Source organism: Perissodus microlepis, chromosome 7, assembly GCF_051167445.1.
Source record: "Perissodus microlepis isolate ML-2025 ecotype Zambia chromosome 7, ASM5116744v1, whole genome shotgun sequence".
Lineage (NCBI taxonomy): Eukaryota > Metazoa > Chordata > Actinopteri > Cichliformes > Cichlidae > Perissodus > Perissodus microlepis.
Window position 1 is genome coordinate 59,797,382 of NC_140467.1, and position 18,545 is coordinate 59,815,926.

The window sequence follows — 18,545 nt, forward strand, 5'->3', positions numbered from 1 at the left end:
AGGCAACAGAGTTCAGAGCCGAGAAAGTGGCGGTGGCCTATTTCAGGCAGTGCAGACTCATGCTCCGTGGCAGATCGCACCCCGTGAGGACAGTAAACGCACCGTCGACTGAAAAGAAAAGAACCGTTCCTCATCAAGGCTGTCCCCGTTTTATCAATGCCCTTTGTGTCTGGGTTTTTTTTTTTTTTTTAATTCCATTCAATTACTCACAAAAGGCTCATCTCGTGTCTCCTTCCACCGAGCAGAAGGCTAACCCAATAAGATAGAAAGGGCTGCTGCAGCAAGCTTCAACTAATCATTTGGACATACGGGATGTTGTGTCTTCCAGTCAGCTGCTGAGGGGAGGGGGATTAATCAGCAGCGTGTCATATCTGGATTATGTATGTCATGCATTAAAAGGTCAGGCAACTTCAGTGTGCTTATCGAGACCTCCCTACCTGTGGCCTTGGAGGGTGAATTCAACCTCGTGCAGCAAATGGCCTCAACTCGTACTCACATGCAGCCTGTGTTACTACAGTGCAAGAAAAAGCAGGATGCTTAGGATTTATTGTAAATTCTTCCATAAATTCTACTTTACAAAGCTTTAATATTTTCAGTGACAGTGGAGTCCAATTCACTGCGATCCACTTAGACCTCAATAATGCAAGCAAAGTAGAATTTCCAAAAAACTCAGAAAACGAACAAGTAGTCTAGAGCAGCGGTCCCCAACCCCCGGGCCTCGGACCGGTACCGGTCCGTGAGTCGTTTGGTACCGGGCCGCGAGAGTTGAGGCTCAGGTGTGAAATGTATGGTTTTCAGGGTTTTTATCGGTTTTCAGAGTTATTTTGTTTCGGTTTTCCTGGGTCTTTTCATGTGTGTTATGAATAAATCTTCTTTTTTTTCGGTACCGGTACTAGTTTTATTTTGTTGTATTTATCCGCGACACCTTAAAGGCCGGTCCGTGAAAATATTGTCGGGCACAAACCGGTCTGTGGTGCAAAAAAGGTTGGAGACTGCTGGTCTAGAGCTTTATTAGGAACACTCGTTCAACAGATCAGCAGCACACATATCAAGTCAGCCATTGCATGGCACCGACTCAATGCATTTAGGCATGCAGACATGGCCAAGACAAACTGAGCATCAGAATGGGGAAGAAGAATTGCTTTAAATGACGTTGAATGTGGCATGGTTGTTGGTGTCAGACAGGCCGATCTGAGAGTTTTAGAAACTGCTGATCTCTTGAGCTTTCCCACCACAAGCATCTCTGAGGTTTACAGAGAATGGTCAAAAAAAGAGAAAAATATCCAGTGAGTGCCAGTTCTCTGGGTGAAAATATCTTTTTGATGTCAGGCATTGGAGGAGAATGGGAAGATAACTGAGATAACCACATTACAACCAAGGTATGCCGAAGGTCATCTCTGAACCCATATCACATTGAGCCTTGGGCTACAGCAGCATAAGACTATACCAGGCATATCTGCTGTCTATGATGTCACAGATCCAAGAGTAGAAAAAGAGTGTCTGAAAAAACTATAAAAAGTGGATGTAGCCACTGTGACACCACCCACAGGTTTGTCAAGTCATGTTTTGAAGCCACAAGCTGAATGTTTTCACTGTTGCCAGCTTGGTGTTTTGAAACCAGGTGTGGCAAGTGAGGGATGGATCTGACTGTGAAGATGCCGCTCATGAGTACACCCTGGATAATCCTCAATTCTGACACTTAGAATGCTAAAAATTTACAAAATATTCAGAGTGATCCAAAAAGAGTGTCTGAGTGGTCTGTAAACTTTGTTGGTGGAAAGCGTATACTGAGTTCATGTTAAGGTGTTGTGTGGATGTCCCATCAGCTTCTCCATCATGGATGCTGGGGTTACTAAGTAACCAAACAAGATTTTTCCAAGAAGAAGAGTCCAAGAGTCCTGTGATAGTCTGGTTACCTGTCCTATAATGGCTGGGAAAGGCCGCCTAATCTGGATAAGTGGAAAAATGGATGGATGGCATACTTTGTACAGTTAAATAAATGCCATGGTTGCTATTGCCACTTCAACTATAAGTTCCTGTCATTGAGAATAGTTCTGTTATAATTGCTTTGTGTTTTACATCAGATGTCTTATTTTGTCTAAAAAGTAAGTCTAAAACACAAAACCATTAGACTTCAAAGAAAAGCATCAAATCCATGTTTGAAGAACCAGAAGCCATTAAATGTGCTGCATTTTTGTTTAAAAATAGCCCAAATGATCATTTAACTACTCATTGATTGACTAATTGATGCAGTTGGACATCCTCCCCTGTAGTGCAGATGATAAAACTTACATAAAGTGCGGTGGAACATGTGGAGCAGCACGAATCATGCAAGCCGGACCCACCAGTTTTGACCTTTGCCCTACATACAAACATGCGAGCGGAGGTCAGGAATGTGGGGCTCCCGTGCTAATTGTCTGAACATTTTGGAGGTTCGTGTAATGTGTACATGGCAGAAAGAGTCTGGAAACTCGAGCCTCATTCTGGCTCACTGCTGCAGCGGCAGAGCCACAAACAACACAGCTCACTGCCGTCAAACTGGCAAACAGTGACAGGCAGCTGACACATTCCTAGAAAAAGACCTCTCAGTCTGAACTGTAGATGCATCCGGCACATCTTCCTGTGTGCACCCGAGGGTGACTGCAAATGCTTTTTATACTGATATCAGATCCAAAAGGCTGGTTTCCACCAGAGGTTTCGAAGTGATAATTATTTCTGTTACCAGAAAATCCCGACACCACATTCACAAAGACGCCTAAGCTTTTATTTGGCACAGCGGAGAGCTTAAAAACAGGCCTCATTCTGACTTTAGTGGAAACGTGTCACTCATTGATCAGTTCCTACAATCACTGCTTGTCAGTATTCACCCGGCGTTCATTCCAAACCATTAAACACTGCATTTAGCCATTCCCAACTTGAAGTTTCCGTATCCCAAGGGCTCTGTGGCCAGCAATCCATTCTTTTTCCATTTTTTCTAAAGATTGAACAGTTCAACGTCAGTGCACTTTTAGGCTCTGAATGCATCTCAATGAAGCTCTGTGGAGCCACATAATGAGCCAGTAAACAGCACATTCTCAGCCCACACCATAAATCCCCATCTACACAAATTATGTTTTTAAGGTTTTACAAAGTCTAACCAGGAGTCACTGAAGACTATTGCAGCTGGCAAATATGATTGCTGTAGACTAATTTCCTGTCAGTTGGTTTGACTGACTCAGCTCTCATTTACCTACAGTGTGCGTTCAGGCTCTTTTATCTGGAGTTTAGTGGGTGTTCAGGCTTGCTGAAAAGTGCGTAGGTTTTAGGAAAGCGTGTCTGCACACCTAACCTTTAGCAGACCTACCTTTTGTGGAACTGTAAGTGTGATAAGCATTCTTATAAATACAAAAACTTTTCAACCACCTGTTTCCCACATCAGACGGCACCAGTTAGTCTTTAAATAAGTGCGGTTTTCAAACTTAATTAAATTCGAAAATAAAAGAAAACTAAAAGTGCTGCTGCGCGTCGAGCAACCTCGAAGCACCTTTAGGCGCTTAGTTTGATGCGTAAATGAAGTTTAATTTCAATGAGCGCTTGGACACAAAATCTGCGTGTTTTGACGTGCTGCATGTTACAGGGAGTGCAGAATTATTAGGCAAGTTGTATTTTTGAGGAATAATTTTATTATTGAACAACAACCATGTTCTCAATGAACCCAAAAAACTCATTAATATCAAAGCTGAATGTTTTTGGAAGTAGTTTTTAGTTTGTTTTTAGTTTTAGCTATTTTAGGGGGATATCTGTGTGTGCAGGTGACTATTACTGTGCATAATTATTAGGCAACTTAACAAAAAACAAATATATACCCATTTCAATTATTTATTTTTACCAGTGAAACCAATATAACATCTCCACATTCACAAATATACATTTCTGACATTCAAAAACAAAACAAAAACAAATCAGCGACCAATATAGCCACCTTTCTTTGCAAGGACACTCAAAAGCCTGCCATCCATGGATTCTGTCAGTGTTTTGATCTGTTCACCATCAACATTGCGTGCAGCAGCAACCACAGCCTCCCAGACACTGTTCAGAGAGGTGTACTGTTTTCCCTCCTTGTAAATCTCACATTTGATGATGGACCACAGGTTCTCAATGGGGTTCAGATCAGGTGAACAAGGAGGCCATGTCATTAGTTTTTCTTCTTTTATACCCTTTCTTGCCAGCCACGCTGTGGAGTACTTGGACGCGTGTGATGGAGCATTGTCCTGCATGAAAATCATGTTTTTCCTGAAGGATGCAGACTTCTTCCTGTACCACTGCTTGAAGAAGGTGTCTTCCAGAAACTGGCAGTAGGACTGGGAGTTGAGCTTGACTCCATCCTCAACCCGAAAAGGCCCCACAAGCTCATCTTTGACGATACCAGCCCAAACCAGTACTCCACCTCCACCTTGCTGGCGTCTGAGTCGGACTGGAGCTCTCTGCCCTTTACCAATCCAGCCACGGGCCCATCCATCTGGCCCATCAAGACTCACTCTCATTTCATCAGTCCATAAAACCTTAGAAAAATCAGTCTTGAGATATTTCTTGGCCCAGTCTTGACGTTTCAGCTTGTGTGTCTTGTTCAGTGGTGGTCGTCTTTCAGCCTTTCTTACCTTGGCCATGTCTCTGAGTATTGCACACCTTGTGCTTTTGGGCACTCCAGTGATGTTGCAGCTCTGAAATATGGCCAAACTGGTGGCAAGTGGCATCTTGGCAGCTGCACGCTTGACTTTTCTCAGTTCATGGGCAGTTATTTTGTGCCTTGGTTTTTCCACACGCTTCTTGCGACCCTGTTGACTATTTTGAATGAAACGCTTGATTGTTCAATGATCACGCTTCAGAAGCTTTGCAATTTTGAGACTGCTGCATCCCTCTGCAAGATATCTCACTATTTTTGACTTTTCTGAGCCTGTCAAGTCCTTCTTTTGACCCATTTTGCCAAAGGAAAGGACGTTGCCTAATAATTATGCACACCTGATATGGGGTGTTGATGTCATTAGACCACACCCCTTCTCATTACAGAGATGCACATCACCTAATATGCTTAATTGGTAGTAGGCTTTCGAGCCTATACAGCTTGGAGTAAGACAACATGCATGAAGAGGATGATGTGGACAAAATACTCATTTGCCTAATAATTCTGCACTCCCTGTAAAAGCCATTTAGATTCCCAATACTGCAAGTACCATGGACTTCTTTGTTAAAATAACTCTGCTTTAGGTTTTCCTCCACAGGTGTTTATTCCTTGTTAGCTTATCAGCACCAGAGGACACTATTTTAGTGGTGTCCATCTACACCATGATGATTTTTAGATCCTCTTTATAACCAAATTGTGATTTTATGCCATATTTCATGAAAGCACTCAAATACCTATGTTTATGCTTCTATTTCCTGCAGTCTGGTCTTGGGAGCGCATTTCCAAATAGCAGAAATCACACATCATGTGAGTTGTGTGTCACATGACTACCAGAAGAATTTTACATGTAACTCTCGTTTCTCTTGACACCCAGCTGAGGATTCCCTGACCCCTATATTTTTTTAGTGGTAAAGACAATGAGCTCGATCCTCTTGGTCAATATTAAGATCAGTGTAATGTAAAATTTTTAAAAGTGGTGTGCTTGTTGAAATTGTATTTGTTGATCCTCGCTTAACTCCTAAACTAAAGTGCTTCCTCTTGTTGCCAAAACTTGTTAGGATGTCAGTTTGGGTGTGCTGGATTTGCAGTACAAAACAAAATGAGACCCCCCCTGTGAAAAGGAAGCCCGCACAGTGATTGTTTTGTTCTGCTTATGTCATTTTTTTAATATCTGGAAGCCATGATTGTAATCGAATAAACATTTCTATTAATTGCACAGCCGTAATATACACCTAGCAGCCTGACACCTTTGAAGTCATTGTTCTAGTAGACCGCCAAATGTAAATGAATGTCATTTACTCTTCTTTTAGCTGTGTTTTGGTCTCCACCTACTACTTGGAGAAACATCTGGCTGTGCAGCTTCTATAGCCTTTGGCTGTCTGCCAGAGGCTGACGAGTGAACACACCAAATGGGCTGTCAATCTAAAACAAGCATTAAAGATTAAAGACACAAAAGCTGCTCAGAGCTGTAGTGTTAGCTGATAATTCTCTCTAATTCTGACACAGCGGTCAGTGCGTCACAATACACAGTCTTTTGAGTCAAAGCCAGAGCAGTTTGAAACTGGTTCAGACCCTTTTTTTTTTAATAAAAACATTTTTTTTTGTTCTGGTGCACTATATAAATAAAAATAACAGCCTATTAAATGACATAAAGTATGTAAACTGTAGGGATGGGTATCGTTTAGGTTTTATCCGATACTAGTACCAAACCGGTACTTTTGAACCGGTGCTCGAACTGGTGCTTAAAGAATGGAGAACACACAATTTGTCCAAAAACCTCTCATGTTTAGCTGTTTTTTGTGAAAAGGTAACAATGTTAGCCTTTTCTGCAGCTATAGGGCATATATGGCATCACTCTTGGCTGGAAGCAGTGCTTAATCAATGGGGGAAAAAAAAAACAACACAAACTTTGTCCAAAAACCTCTCATGTTTAGCTGTTTTCCACTTTTTCTTTGGTCATTTTAGCCTTTTTGGCCAGGGTGACGGGAGTATCTGCCATCAAACAAGAAGACAGCCGCATGTAGCTATGATGATGTTTGCTAGTTCACCTTACGTGCATTAATGTAATAACGTGGTTAGCCTACTCAACGTAAATTACACACGAACAACATTAAGCCACTCACGCAGAGAAGAACGGCTGCTGCTGCCATCATCATTCGTCATCATTTCTGCTACACTGGCAAGGCTAGGGGCCAGGACTCTACTCCTCCGGTTTTTGGGGGATGTTGCTAACTCCGCGTCCGATTACAGGCGCCACACCCGCAGTAGATGTGCACGGTGTGAGGTCTCACAGCAAGCTATCAAATACGGTGCATTTCTCGGCTTTTAACAAAATGCTATATGTCGCCAGGTGTTTCATCAGATTCGAGGAGTTACCTCCTTTGCACAGTATCAGCTTAAAGCACTTGTTGCAGGCTGCTGAGTTTGCATATTTTGCTGTGAAGTACAGCCAGACTTTTGACCGCTTCGCCTTGGGCATTTTTAATCTGTAGCTTTGCTCTAAAAGAACGTACGTACACGTACCAAAGTGTACCAAACGTCTCAGGAAAAGGAAGCACCGAAATGTGCGCTGCTTTTCGGTCTGGTTACTACCGTTTATGTCAGAACCGGTGCCATAATGGCACCGGATACCGGTACCCATCCCTAGTAAACTGTGGATAGAATAATGACATGGGAGATTATTTAGCAGAGAACTAATTTGAAATAGTATGTTTAGACACTTTGTCATTCGTCACAAACCATATCGTTTGGTGACATAAGTTTAGTTGACTCTATGAAAAACATTTCAAGATAACAGTCTGACACGCATAAAATTGTACTTTTGCACCAACGAGGTGATTCCCAAAGAGCTACAAGCTGAAAACTTGGTATAGCTCAACATGGTGTGCAGTCTGTTCTCAAAGATTTTGAAGAAACTGGACAAGTGAAGGACAAAAGAAGAAGTGGTAGTTCTAAAAAAAACAATTTACACCAGATGTTCTTAAAGTAATAGGGGAAAACTTCCTGCAAACACTTATCACAGCACCTGAACGATGCATCACACCCTTCAGCTGAAAAGAAAAAAGCATTGTCAAATTTTGAAGAACCATTCAATATGACCTGAAAGGCATTTGATTGGTAATGGCTTCATTTTTCAGCATGGCAACCAATGTAGTATAATCTTAACGGAGAACGGAAGAATTAAAAGGAAGCAAATATCCAAAGAAGAGCTTTGAATGTCCTTCGAGACCCCTGGAGAACTATTCCTGAAGACTACTTAAAGAAATTACAAGAAAGCTTGGCTGAGAGTTCAGGCTGTGCTGAAAAATAAAGGTGGTCACACAAAATGGTGACTTTCGAGCTTGTTAGAATTGTATAACACAGCCCTATAGACTGTGTTACTGTGTATGTTTGCATGTATTTCCTATTTTCCCAGCAAAACACAAAGAACTGAACGGTGGCTCAAGACTTTTGCAAAGTACAGTACATGCAAATATTTAAATTTCTAAGACAAACCAAAAATCCACGCACGTTTTATGTTTTAATTCAAACTTCTACAAATATATATTTATTTTTAATATATGTATACAAAGCTTATTTTTTCTACTCTTTAATTTATTTTGCCATAATTTTATTCATCACATTACTTACCTTTTTCCAAATCTATCAAAATTGATCTATACATTATAGCGTCGTATTTATTTTAGGTGCACGAAATGTTATTTCTAGTACTTGCCTTTTCTTTTCTAACTGACACATGTGCCTCGGTGGGCACAGATAACATGTTCGTACAGGTGCAGATGGTGTTTTAGTCATTTTCTTTCTCAAGGCATGAGAAAGAAAATGCCTTGAAAATTCCTTATTCCTGTTTTCCACATTTTAAATGTGGAAAAAGGGAATTAGACTGAGAAATTCCTCAGAGTGTTCCAATTTGAGGACGTGTGTGCACTTTGTGTGACTTTACATTTATGCATTTTTTCATTTACATGAGATAGAATATTTATTTATTTTTAATTTTATTTTTATATAGCTAAATCGCAACAGCAGTCGACTTAAGACAGTTTACATTGTAAGGCAGATACATTACAATAATAATATAGATCAAGTCTGTTTATCACTTTTTGCCGACCAACACCTTCAACCACAGACAAATCTCTGCTCGTGTTTACTGTGATTTCTCATCCTTTAGTAATCCACAACTGTTCAGACACAGAGTACAATGTATCCAACTCTGACTGTGACCACAGCTGTGGTTACATTCCTGTTTACACTAATCAAAGACTCTCTGTTCTGTTGATATTACTTAAGCCCTGCTCCTCCACAACCTCCTCCTCCTACACGCCTCCTAGTCATAGATCAACTGGGATTGTGTGTGTTTATGTCTATATTATAATGTGTTATGCAAACAATTATGTGTGGTGAAAGTTACAAACCCACAGGACGTGTGTGGAGCGATCCAAAAAGAGTTTATGGCACTCTGCACCTCGCAGTGCCATGAGGGAGCGATGTGGTGTGCAGATTAATTTGAAAGTATTACTCCAGAAGTGCTTTTTTAAAACTCAGTCCTGCTGTGTAACTGGCGACTTGTGCAGTTTTCTTTTTACTTGCGTGCTCCAACAAGTGACGTGTTTCCACAAATGGTTTGAAGCTATTAATCCAAGTATGGAAACTGCGCTCACCTTTCGAACACGTGCTGGAATACGAAGTCCCGGAGCTGAACTGAAACCTGTGAAAGTTCCTGGAGATGTGATAGAGGTGTGCAGCCTGACCACAGGACTCTAATCTCGGCCCTTTCAAATCCCCGCTCTCGCGTGGGCCAACTTACCCTCCAGCGTGACTTCTTTGCCTGCCTTCTTGAGCGCCTGGACCGCCTGGTCGTGCGTTGCCTCCCGGAGGTCGTTGCCGTTCACCGACAGGATCGCGTCGCCCACCCGGAGAGCCCGGCTCTGGTCTGCGGCGAGCCCCGGGAAGATCTTTGAGATGAGGATGGGCATCCTGTTCTCGCGCCCCCCCTTAATGCTGATCCCCAGCCCGCCAGACTCCTGTTTGACAACCCGGACTTTGCGCACAGCTTCCGAAGACCCGTCCAGGCTGACGTGGAAGTCGCCTGGTCTCGACCCGAAACTGGACCCGGGGCTGCCGTAGCTGGAGCCGGGGCTCCCGAAGTCTGAGTTAGTGCCGTTATTCGGGTACTTTCCAGGGCTGTTCATGCTGTAACCGCCGTCGTACTGACCCCGACTGACCCCCCCGCGCCCCGGGCTGCCGCTGCGCCCCCGACCCCCGTGGCTCTGGTTCTGGAGTTGGTCCTGACCCGAGGAATGACCGCGGCCGGGGTTCCCGGGACTCGTTCCCGGGTCGTTTCCGTTTGACATGCCATTTCGCAGGCCCGCCGAAGAGTTGCTGTAGTCCCAGTGATTGGTCCCGGGGCCGGTTGCCTCCGCGTCGGCCGTCAAAGTGAGCGTTTCTCGGGTGAGCTCGGCGGTCACTCGGATCCAGCGGTCACGGAGCAGAAGGTCCAGCTGTCCGTTTTTGTCTGCTCGGGTCCAAACTGCCATTCCGGGACGGTTAGCCTGCTCCGAGGCGGGCCGCTTTCACACTAAACTCATCATCAACTTTTTCCTCTTTTTCAGAGTGCGCACAAGCAGCGACTAGGCTCCACGGGCCCGCATTGACACACCCACTCCCGCCGTGACTGCAGGCAGAGGTGGGGGGAGACAGAAGGACTCCCAGAACACAGGGAGAGAAGAGGAAAAGCACAACTGGCTGTGATGTGCCAGCTTGTTGTTGAGTTCAGGCTCTGAGGTTGTCCAACTTCCACTGGAAGTTAGAGCGACTGAAACGAGAAAGCTTCCTGTCAACCCTTTCAAAATAAAAAAAAGCAGTCAGAGTAGACGGCTCCTGCCAGTGCAGGAAACCAAGAAAGAGAAGACGAGGCTCAAAATATGGACTAAAAACACTGACATAAAGGAAAAAGGGCAGACGTCCACAAGAAAAAGCAAGGAATTAAGATTAAAATTCATCATATTTCTTCAAAGAAAATATATAAAACATAAAAATAAATCACACAATTAAGACCCCAAGAGAAAACATAACAAATTGAAGTCAAAACGACTTACATATTAAGTCCAAATTTAGAAGAAAGTACACCCACTGACAATTTTAAGATTTTGCATATCAGGAAATGTTAAATAATAATAATAATAATCCTCACCAGGTCTTACAACTGCAGGAGAACATCAACAGATGACTTACTACACAATGTCATTATTTATTTACCCCAGAAACAATGTCAGAAGCAGCTTGTAAAAACGTGCCATCGTTCACAGTTCATAGATTCACCTTTAGCATTAATAACTTGAAGAAATAACTTTGCGTATAACTTTCAGTCTGTCACGTGGTTGTGGGAGATTTCAGCCCACTCTTCTTTACAGTGTTGCTTCATTTCATTGAGGTTTGTGGGCATTTATTTATGCACACCTCTCATAACGTCCCACCATAGCATTTGAGGTTGAGGTCTGGACTAGGCCATTGAAACACCTTGATTCTTTTCCTTCCCCCCCCCCCAGTCATCCTGTTATATACTTGCTGCTGTGTTTGGGTCATTGTCCTGTCGTATGACCCAGTTGGGCCTTTGGGCTTCACATTTGACTCTGAGTTTATGGTCGACTCTGTGGCTGGTAGGAGCCCAGGCCCCCATGGCTGGAAAATAAGCCCAAATCATCACTCCTCCATCACCCTGCTTAATACTTGGCAGGAGGTGTTTGTGCCTAGATGCTGAATTTGGTTTTCTCCAATTTCTCCAAATTCCATTGTGCACCGTTCACTTTGGTCTCATCAGTCCAGAGGAAATTCATCCAGAGGTTTTGTGGTGTTTTCAGATGCACATTTGGAAATTATTTACAAAACTACTTTCGGCTGCTCCGTTGTTCACAAGGTGGTCGTCACAGTGGGTAGCTCTGCATGTTGGATTTGGCAGATGTTATAAGGATTTGTCCTTCCTGATGGAGCTCTGAAGGGATTTGTGTCTCTACCTGAGATCAAAGGTATCTTTCACTTGTTAGGTGAATTTGTAAACCACTACATGACAGAGCCATTAAAAAAAGGATTATTTGATATTGAAAAAAATCAGGATTTTCAAGTGAATTTTAAACAATTTTAAAACAACCCAGGGTGTTTAATGTCAAAACTGTGAGATTTTAAGTCACATTTTGACTGAGGATGTCAATATGTTGTATTTTAACTGGTTTTAACTGGTGGTGTTAATGTATAAAGTTACATTTTTATTTTATTTTGAATGAACTAATATTAACAATAATAATATTCATGACAATAATTAACCTCTTAAGCCCCAAGCCTACCTGATCTCCTGCCTTTTGCCCCCGCATCAGGTTCGTTGGGGCTTAAGAGGTTAAAGAATAAATAACCAAGAATTAAAAAAATGTTTTACTTTTTAAAATCCAAATTTAGTTACCAGTCATTTGCAGTCTAATTTCTGACTTACTAGGTCAAAATTACAGCTTAAGTTTGTGTGAAAGAAACATCTGACAAAAAATTCAAAATTTTACTATAAGTACAGAATATAAGATAGTTAATATTTTCACTTTGAAAAGTCCAAAGTCAGTTTTCAGTTATTTTTTGGGAGCATTTGGAGCCAATATGAAAGATAAAATTATTTAAATTAATTGCATGAATTATATAAATATAAAAAAAAAAAAGTAAGCCACTGAAGACAAAACGTGTAAAACAGTTTAAACTTGTCGTGATAAGAGTGGAATAAAGGTGTCCTGAAACCCAGAGCCTTCATTAGGTGGACCACATACTTGAACGCTTTTATTCTGAAAGTATAATCACCCACCTTCCTCTTTTAGTCCCCATAAAGCAGCTTGGACTCATGCGGCTTGTCAGAGTAAACTCAGAGCTGGATGACAGGCACACGCAGCCAATAGACACATAGACCTGTAGATTATTTATTCATGATGGCAGAGAGTCCATAAAGCCATTATGGATCCACTGAGTAGTGGGGACAAAGCCTTCTTAAGTTCACTCACTGCAGTGACTCTATTAATGGATCCTGCTGCCTAATGTCTACTTTGATAGTCCCAGTACTACCTCACATAGTCAGATAGCCGTAACTACAGAAGGAGCAAAATATAACTAAGTTATATAAACTCCAACACCAATAAATAACATGCATCAAAACCTGATATATGTTTTTATTTATATTTGATTAATAAAATACAGGAATGTCTCTCTCTTCACTATGAATGTGGCATGGGTGTTGATGCCAGAGATTTTTCCACTTCACCATCTCTGGAGTTTACAGAGAATGGTCTAAAAAAGAGAAAATATCCAGTGAGCAGCAGTTCACGTTGATGCCAGAGGTAAGAGGAGAATGTCCACACAGGAAGGCAACAGTGAGTCAAATAACTACTTGTTACAACCAAGGTATGCAGAAGAGCATCCCTGAAGACACAACATGTCAACCCTTGATAGGAGATGGCTACAGAAACAGAAGACCACACCAGGTTCCTCTCCTGTCAGCTGAGAACAGGAAACTGAGGTTACGGTTCCCACAGAATCAGAATACTTTATTAATCCATTAATTTAATTATTTTTTAAAAAGCACTCTGTTTATTATTATTAAAATTAGACTGTGGTAAGATCATCATTTTATCTTGATAGCTACTTTTGTCATTTATAATCTGCTGTTTTACCCGTAATCTGAACCAAAGTGGCTTCCACATTAGAGCATCATTAGTTTCCATTATAAAGACATTTTTAATGCGCTGTGGAGGAAAAACCTTTTGTTCCTCATGTTCCATATCCACATCACTTGTGATCACAGTATGATAAGTCATCATTATTATTTTAACTGTTCTCATTATTACCCTCTGGCCTGATGGAGATCAGTGATTTTGTGATAGTATGACAGGATTCTTAATGTTTGTACAAGACATTTTCCTTTTACAGCAGCTAATCCGGTTACTGTAATCAGATGTTCCTGGTTATTAAGATAATCACAAATTACATGAGGTTTCCCAGCTGTTATGCAGAGGCTGGACTAACTGTAGGTAAATACAAAAATATTTGTGTTGGTGAGACCTCCAGTGTCACAACATGACTTCTCCACCCTTGTGTCTGTGCTCTTTGCCACCAGCAGTCACACATCTGTGACTCGATTTACCTTCATCAATTTTGAATGAAAGAAGCTCAGCTGCTACATCAGCCATGTTTCCATAGATCTTTCTGTGTGTAGATAAAACAACAATACGCTCGCTTTCAAAAAAGGGTTCAACATTATAGCCGTCATGAAGGCAGGGTTTATTGTAGGACTGCTGCACCGACTGCCTTCAGGCATGTTATTCTATTCAAGTGAGATCTCCGCAGTTAGCAGGTGGGTTGTTCAGCGGTTCCAGTCTTTATGACACATCACAATACAAAGCTAAGTAATACTAAAGTTGTTACTTTGAATTTTTGATTTATTTTTGTCTTACATAGAAAATGTTTTCTGGTAAGGTTTTTAGAGCTTTGAGTCTCTGCAACTTTCCCGAGACACTCCACCTGTGGACCGAAGGTTTGAAGGTGAAGTCCCAGGTTGTCCGATCCCAAAGCTGGATGCAAACCATGCCAGAACAATCCTCCCACAGCACGGCAGAGTCCCCGGATCCGGCCTGTGCTGTCCTCAGGAAGTACACCTCACATGCACTTGCCCGCTTGTTTAGAATATAGCGAAGGATGACTCAGCTGACTCTGTCAGTTTTTCCACATCTGTAAAGAGCAGTGATTGTTCTACAGCATCTGAGGAAGAGCCGCCCATCTGTTTTCCCTTACATGTTCCAAGCTGGAGCGTCAAAGTCGTGAAACAAGCTGTTTCCTCATTTCTGTCCCATAGATCTACACGGCCGTGTCACATTATTCACATTATCCTATTGAAACAGCGTCAAACTGCTTCACCCGTCCTCTGTTACCCCAACAGTGATTCTTCTGCCACAATTCCAGCTTTTCCTCGTGACTTCTGATAGAATAATCAGACAAATGCACTGCAGTCTGAGAGTTGGTGCACTCTAAGGCCAGCATTTACATGTATGTACTGTAAACAGCTGAGCATCATGAGCAGGTGAAAGAAAACTGTGAGAAAAACTGGAAAACTACCTGCCACAATGGAACCCTTATTTTTTTCTTTCCTTTGTAGCTTGCATTTGTTTGTTGTAGAGTTTAACTTTGGAGCACATCTGCCAGCCAGTCTGCCTGCATCTGCGCTGGTTTCTTCCCACAGTCTCAAAACACTCATGGTGTGGATGTGACTGTGAATGGATTGAAGTGGATGACCGGTTAGATAAATTGATACTTAAGTATTATCAAAGTAACTCCACCCATGTGATGTTTACTGCTTTACAGGGACATGTTCAGGTCACATGACAGGACGGTGAAGTTGCTCACACGATTTCTGTGATTCTGTGATCTTTATTAATTCCTCAGAGTAGCAATTTTAGTCCACTAAATGGGTTCAAATTAAATTTCTTGAAAGCACTACTTGAACATAAAAGGGTTAGTTCGCACTGACGATGTGTGTTTGGATGCATTTACAAGCTGGTGATGCAGTCCTAAGTACCTGCGCCTCAGCAGAGTGTGTGTATTCTCTCTATTCCATAAATGTAGTGTGTATCTGTGTCTGTGGTCCCACTCATTTATTCAGAATCTTCCATTAACTTGTAGTGAAATAATCTCTACCTGCTTATTCCTTTCACGTACTGCATTAGAACCACAGATGTGTCAATTTTTAATTTTTTAAAGTATAAATTATCCGTCAACAAGGTTTTTTACTCACCTGCTGCTCAAGAACAGGCACTTTACTCCTGAATTATGAAGCAGCGTGTTGTGTTTATTCGTGAAGCTCGGGTCTACTGAACACATCAAACAGAAAAACTCGGAGACGCAGCGCTGGTCGTGTTTGTCGTTAGATTTTATTGCAGCTGAGGTTTTCTTAGTGTTTACAAAACCAGAGCAGATTGCAAGCGTCCACGGGGAGTGAAGGGGGGCGGGAGTTTCACATGAGCATCGTCACGCTGCGTCAGTTAAGGGTGCAGCCTGCAGCTTCACCCCGTTACATTCACAGTGTCGCCGCCGTCGAAGCCTCATCCAGCTGGAACGGGGACTGTTTGGATGATTATACATAAACGCTGAGGGTCGTGTACAAGCTTTAAATTTACAATTCTGTTTCTCTAAGTTACATTCAAGACAAAAACAAGGCAACCACAGAGCGCTAAAATGAGATGCTGACTCTATGCTGTGCAGCTTTCAACCTCACCTCCACCCTCTCTCTTCTCTCTTACAGCACCCCCTCCCCCTGGCACTCTCCCGATCTGCCCTCTCCTCAGTCTGCAGCTGTGAACGTCGGGGAGTGTCGTAGTGCTGTTGATAAGGCAGAAACAGAGAGAGCTACTCACTCAAACCTTAAAAGGTCAAGAGCTCTGTGCATGTGTGCATTTGTGATGGGTAAGATAAGGAAGATAATGCAGCTGTATGACGGGTGAGGCGGTGGAGTGTTGGAGTCTCTAGTTTCTTACTAAAAAGGCTCGAGATACAGCCCGAGAAAATTCGTTTTTTAAGCTTTATATATCATAGCACAACCATTCAACCCAGTAATATTTAAAGAACCTTGAAGCACCTCACTGGATCGAGTGTTCTCATTACGATTTATTGGAGCCAATCAGATGGCTCGCTGAGTCGTTACTGCTGTGCATGAACCCACTAGAAGCCTAGTTTGTCTGTGAATGTGTGCACAGTGTCCATCAGTCTGCTCATTGGCTTGCATTGTTGATCGTCTCGGCGTGGTGGAGCTGCTCTTAATGTTGGGAGTGGGGAGGGAGACACTGTGGCTGAGGGAAAGGTGGAGGGTGAGAGTTTGCTTGAGGGAACGCCTCGACTTGGGACTGGCGTTGCAGCTGTGGTCTCTGAGCAGCAGCAGCAGCAGCAGCAGCTTTGGCCTCCCTCTTGGGAGTATTGTTGAGGATGTCCAGGCTCCGGCGACTGGAGGAAATGACATCGGCGACGAATTTGGTGCATTCAGCACAGACGTCCCGCAGTGTGCAGCCGTGAGCGTACAGGTGGGGGAACTCCTCCTCCACTGAGCGGCGGGATAAGCTGCGCAGCGACCTGCAGAGGAGGGTGGAACAGTTTTATTAGAGCAGACGTGAGGCACTCAAAGAAAGCCGAATATAAAACTAAGGGAGATTTCCATAATGACTACATGGTTCTTTAACAATAATTTAACTCAGGGGTGTCCAACTCCAGGCCTCGAGGGCTGGTGTCCTGCAGGTTTTAGATCTCACCCTGGGTCAACACACCTGAATCAAATAATTAGTTCATTACCAGGCCTCTGGAGAACTTCAAGACATGTTGAGGAAGTAACTTAGCCATTTAAATCAGCTGTGGTGGATCAAGGACACCGGTCCTCGAGGCCTGGAGTTGGACACCCCTGATTTAACTGCACATCCAATAAGCACTCAGGGCCATCCCTCACACCCCCAAAACCCCAAACAAAAATGTTTTAGTTCACAAGCCATAAATAACTGAGGGCTGACCCCCCCTCCCTTATGACTTACAAAAATAAAATGTTGTTGCTTTTTTAGATATTTAATAAATCACACATGTTGTGGAAAAGCTACAGTACTACTTTAAGTTTTTCTTCTTCAGAAAAAGCCACTAATTTATTTCTCTTTTTATTTCTCTATTTATTGGCAGCACTTTTAAAACCAAACTGACAACAATGACTGCTCAGCAGAGACACATCAGCTGAACATCTGGAAAGATGGAGCTACACTAGATCTTTCCAAGCTTATCCAAAGTGGCTGAAATATAAACACAGACATGCAGCAGCGCTGGGGCATCACAGTCACTAACGAGGAGATTAAGGTCAGCTTCTCTGATTGAAAAAAACAAAAACAAAAAAACTCGCTGTTACAAAACTGCGTGTGTTTCTGTGCACGGAGCCGCATGGTCGGGTCTTGGTGACAGGTGTTAGAGAGCGGATCAGCACAGCACCACGCCAGTGGCCCATTTCTCTCGTCAGCTCGCTGTTTGGCTCTCTCTGTCCACTCTCTCTTCCACTTCTGTCTTCACAGGGCCAAAAGCAGCGAGGATTTTGATGACAGCTGGGTAATTATTACATAATGGCTGCTTAGAGGCCCTGGAAGAGGCACTGCACTGATTACATAACTAAAGAGAGAGAGAGAGAGGGGGAGGTAGGTGGAAGTTGGTGATTGGATTGAGTAGGCAATCTGCGATTGGTTGAGGTAAGCACAGAGGCTGGTGCTGCTTAGGCTCGAGAAGGTTAGCAGTCATTGGCTTGAGTTAGAGGCAGACTTAAATAGATTTGACCCGTTTTTCCGTCTAGGTGTCCACTGTCTCGGGATTGAACCTGAGCAGTGAGCGGATGACAACACTGTGGGGAAACTGGTGTGTTGGAGTCCAAATGTCAGGTTAGCCTCAGGTTTGGAAACAAAAAGGTGTGCAGCTCAGAAGGTAGTACTTAACCTAGCTTAGCTACGCCAGGTGTTTCATATTTGCTACATGGGTTTTTGAGACCCATGTATCTGTCTGTGCAATAAGTTGCACAAAAATGCCAGAAGTAGCAGATATGATACAAATTAAACCTCAGATATGCAAATTAATATTTAATTAATTTTTTAAAAATTTGAATTTTGGGGCAATTATTTCAGGGTCCAGGCCTTACAGGGATTAAACCTTTGAACTTCCTTATCAGCTTTGACGAGCTTAAACTAAGGCTGTAAACATGTTAAAGAGGACCTGTTCTGCTCCTTTAGTATTCTATGTAGCACTGCATTATTCACATTTATAAATAAAACAAAACCTGAAACACATTTTTCTCTTCTGCCGGCTCCTC

The 18,545-nt window shown here is 42.6% G+C and overlaps 2 protein-coding genes across 2 annotated transcripts in view; both read right to left on the bottom strand.

Annotated features, from left to right (window-relative positions):
* Nucleotides 1-10,463, bottom strand: part of sntb2 (syntrophin, beta 2) — a 39,044-nt gene extending 28,581 nt beyond the window's left edge. The window contains exon 1 of the mRNA XM_084936336.1: nt 9,465-10,463. Coding sequence (XP_084792462.1) covers nt 9,465-10,194 — 730 coding nt within the window. The 5' untranslated portion in view covers nt 10,195-10,463. The remainder of the gene's footprint in view (nt 1-9,464) is intronic.
* A 5,121-nt stretch (nt 10,464-15,584) lies between these two features.
* The window catches only part of spire2 (spire-type actin nucleation factor 2), a 45,427-nt gene continuing 42,466 nt past the window's right edge, over nt 15,585-18,545 (bottom strand). The window contains exon 15 of the mRNA XM_084936334.1: nt 15,585-16,795. Within this exon, the coding sequence (XP_084792460.1) occupies nt 16,486-16,795 (310 nt within the window). The 3' untranslated portion in view covers nt 15,585-16,485. The remainder of the gene's footprint in view (nt 16,796-18,545) is intronic.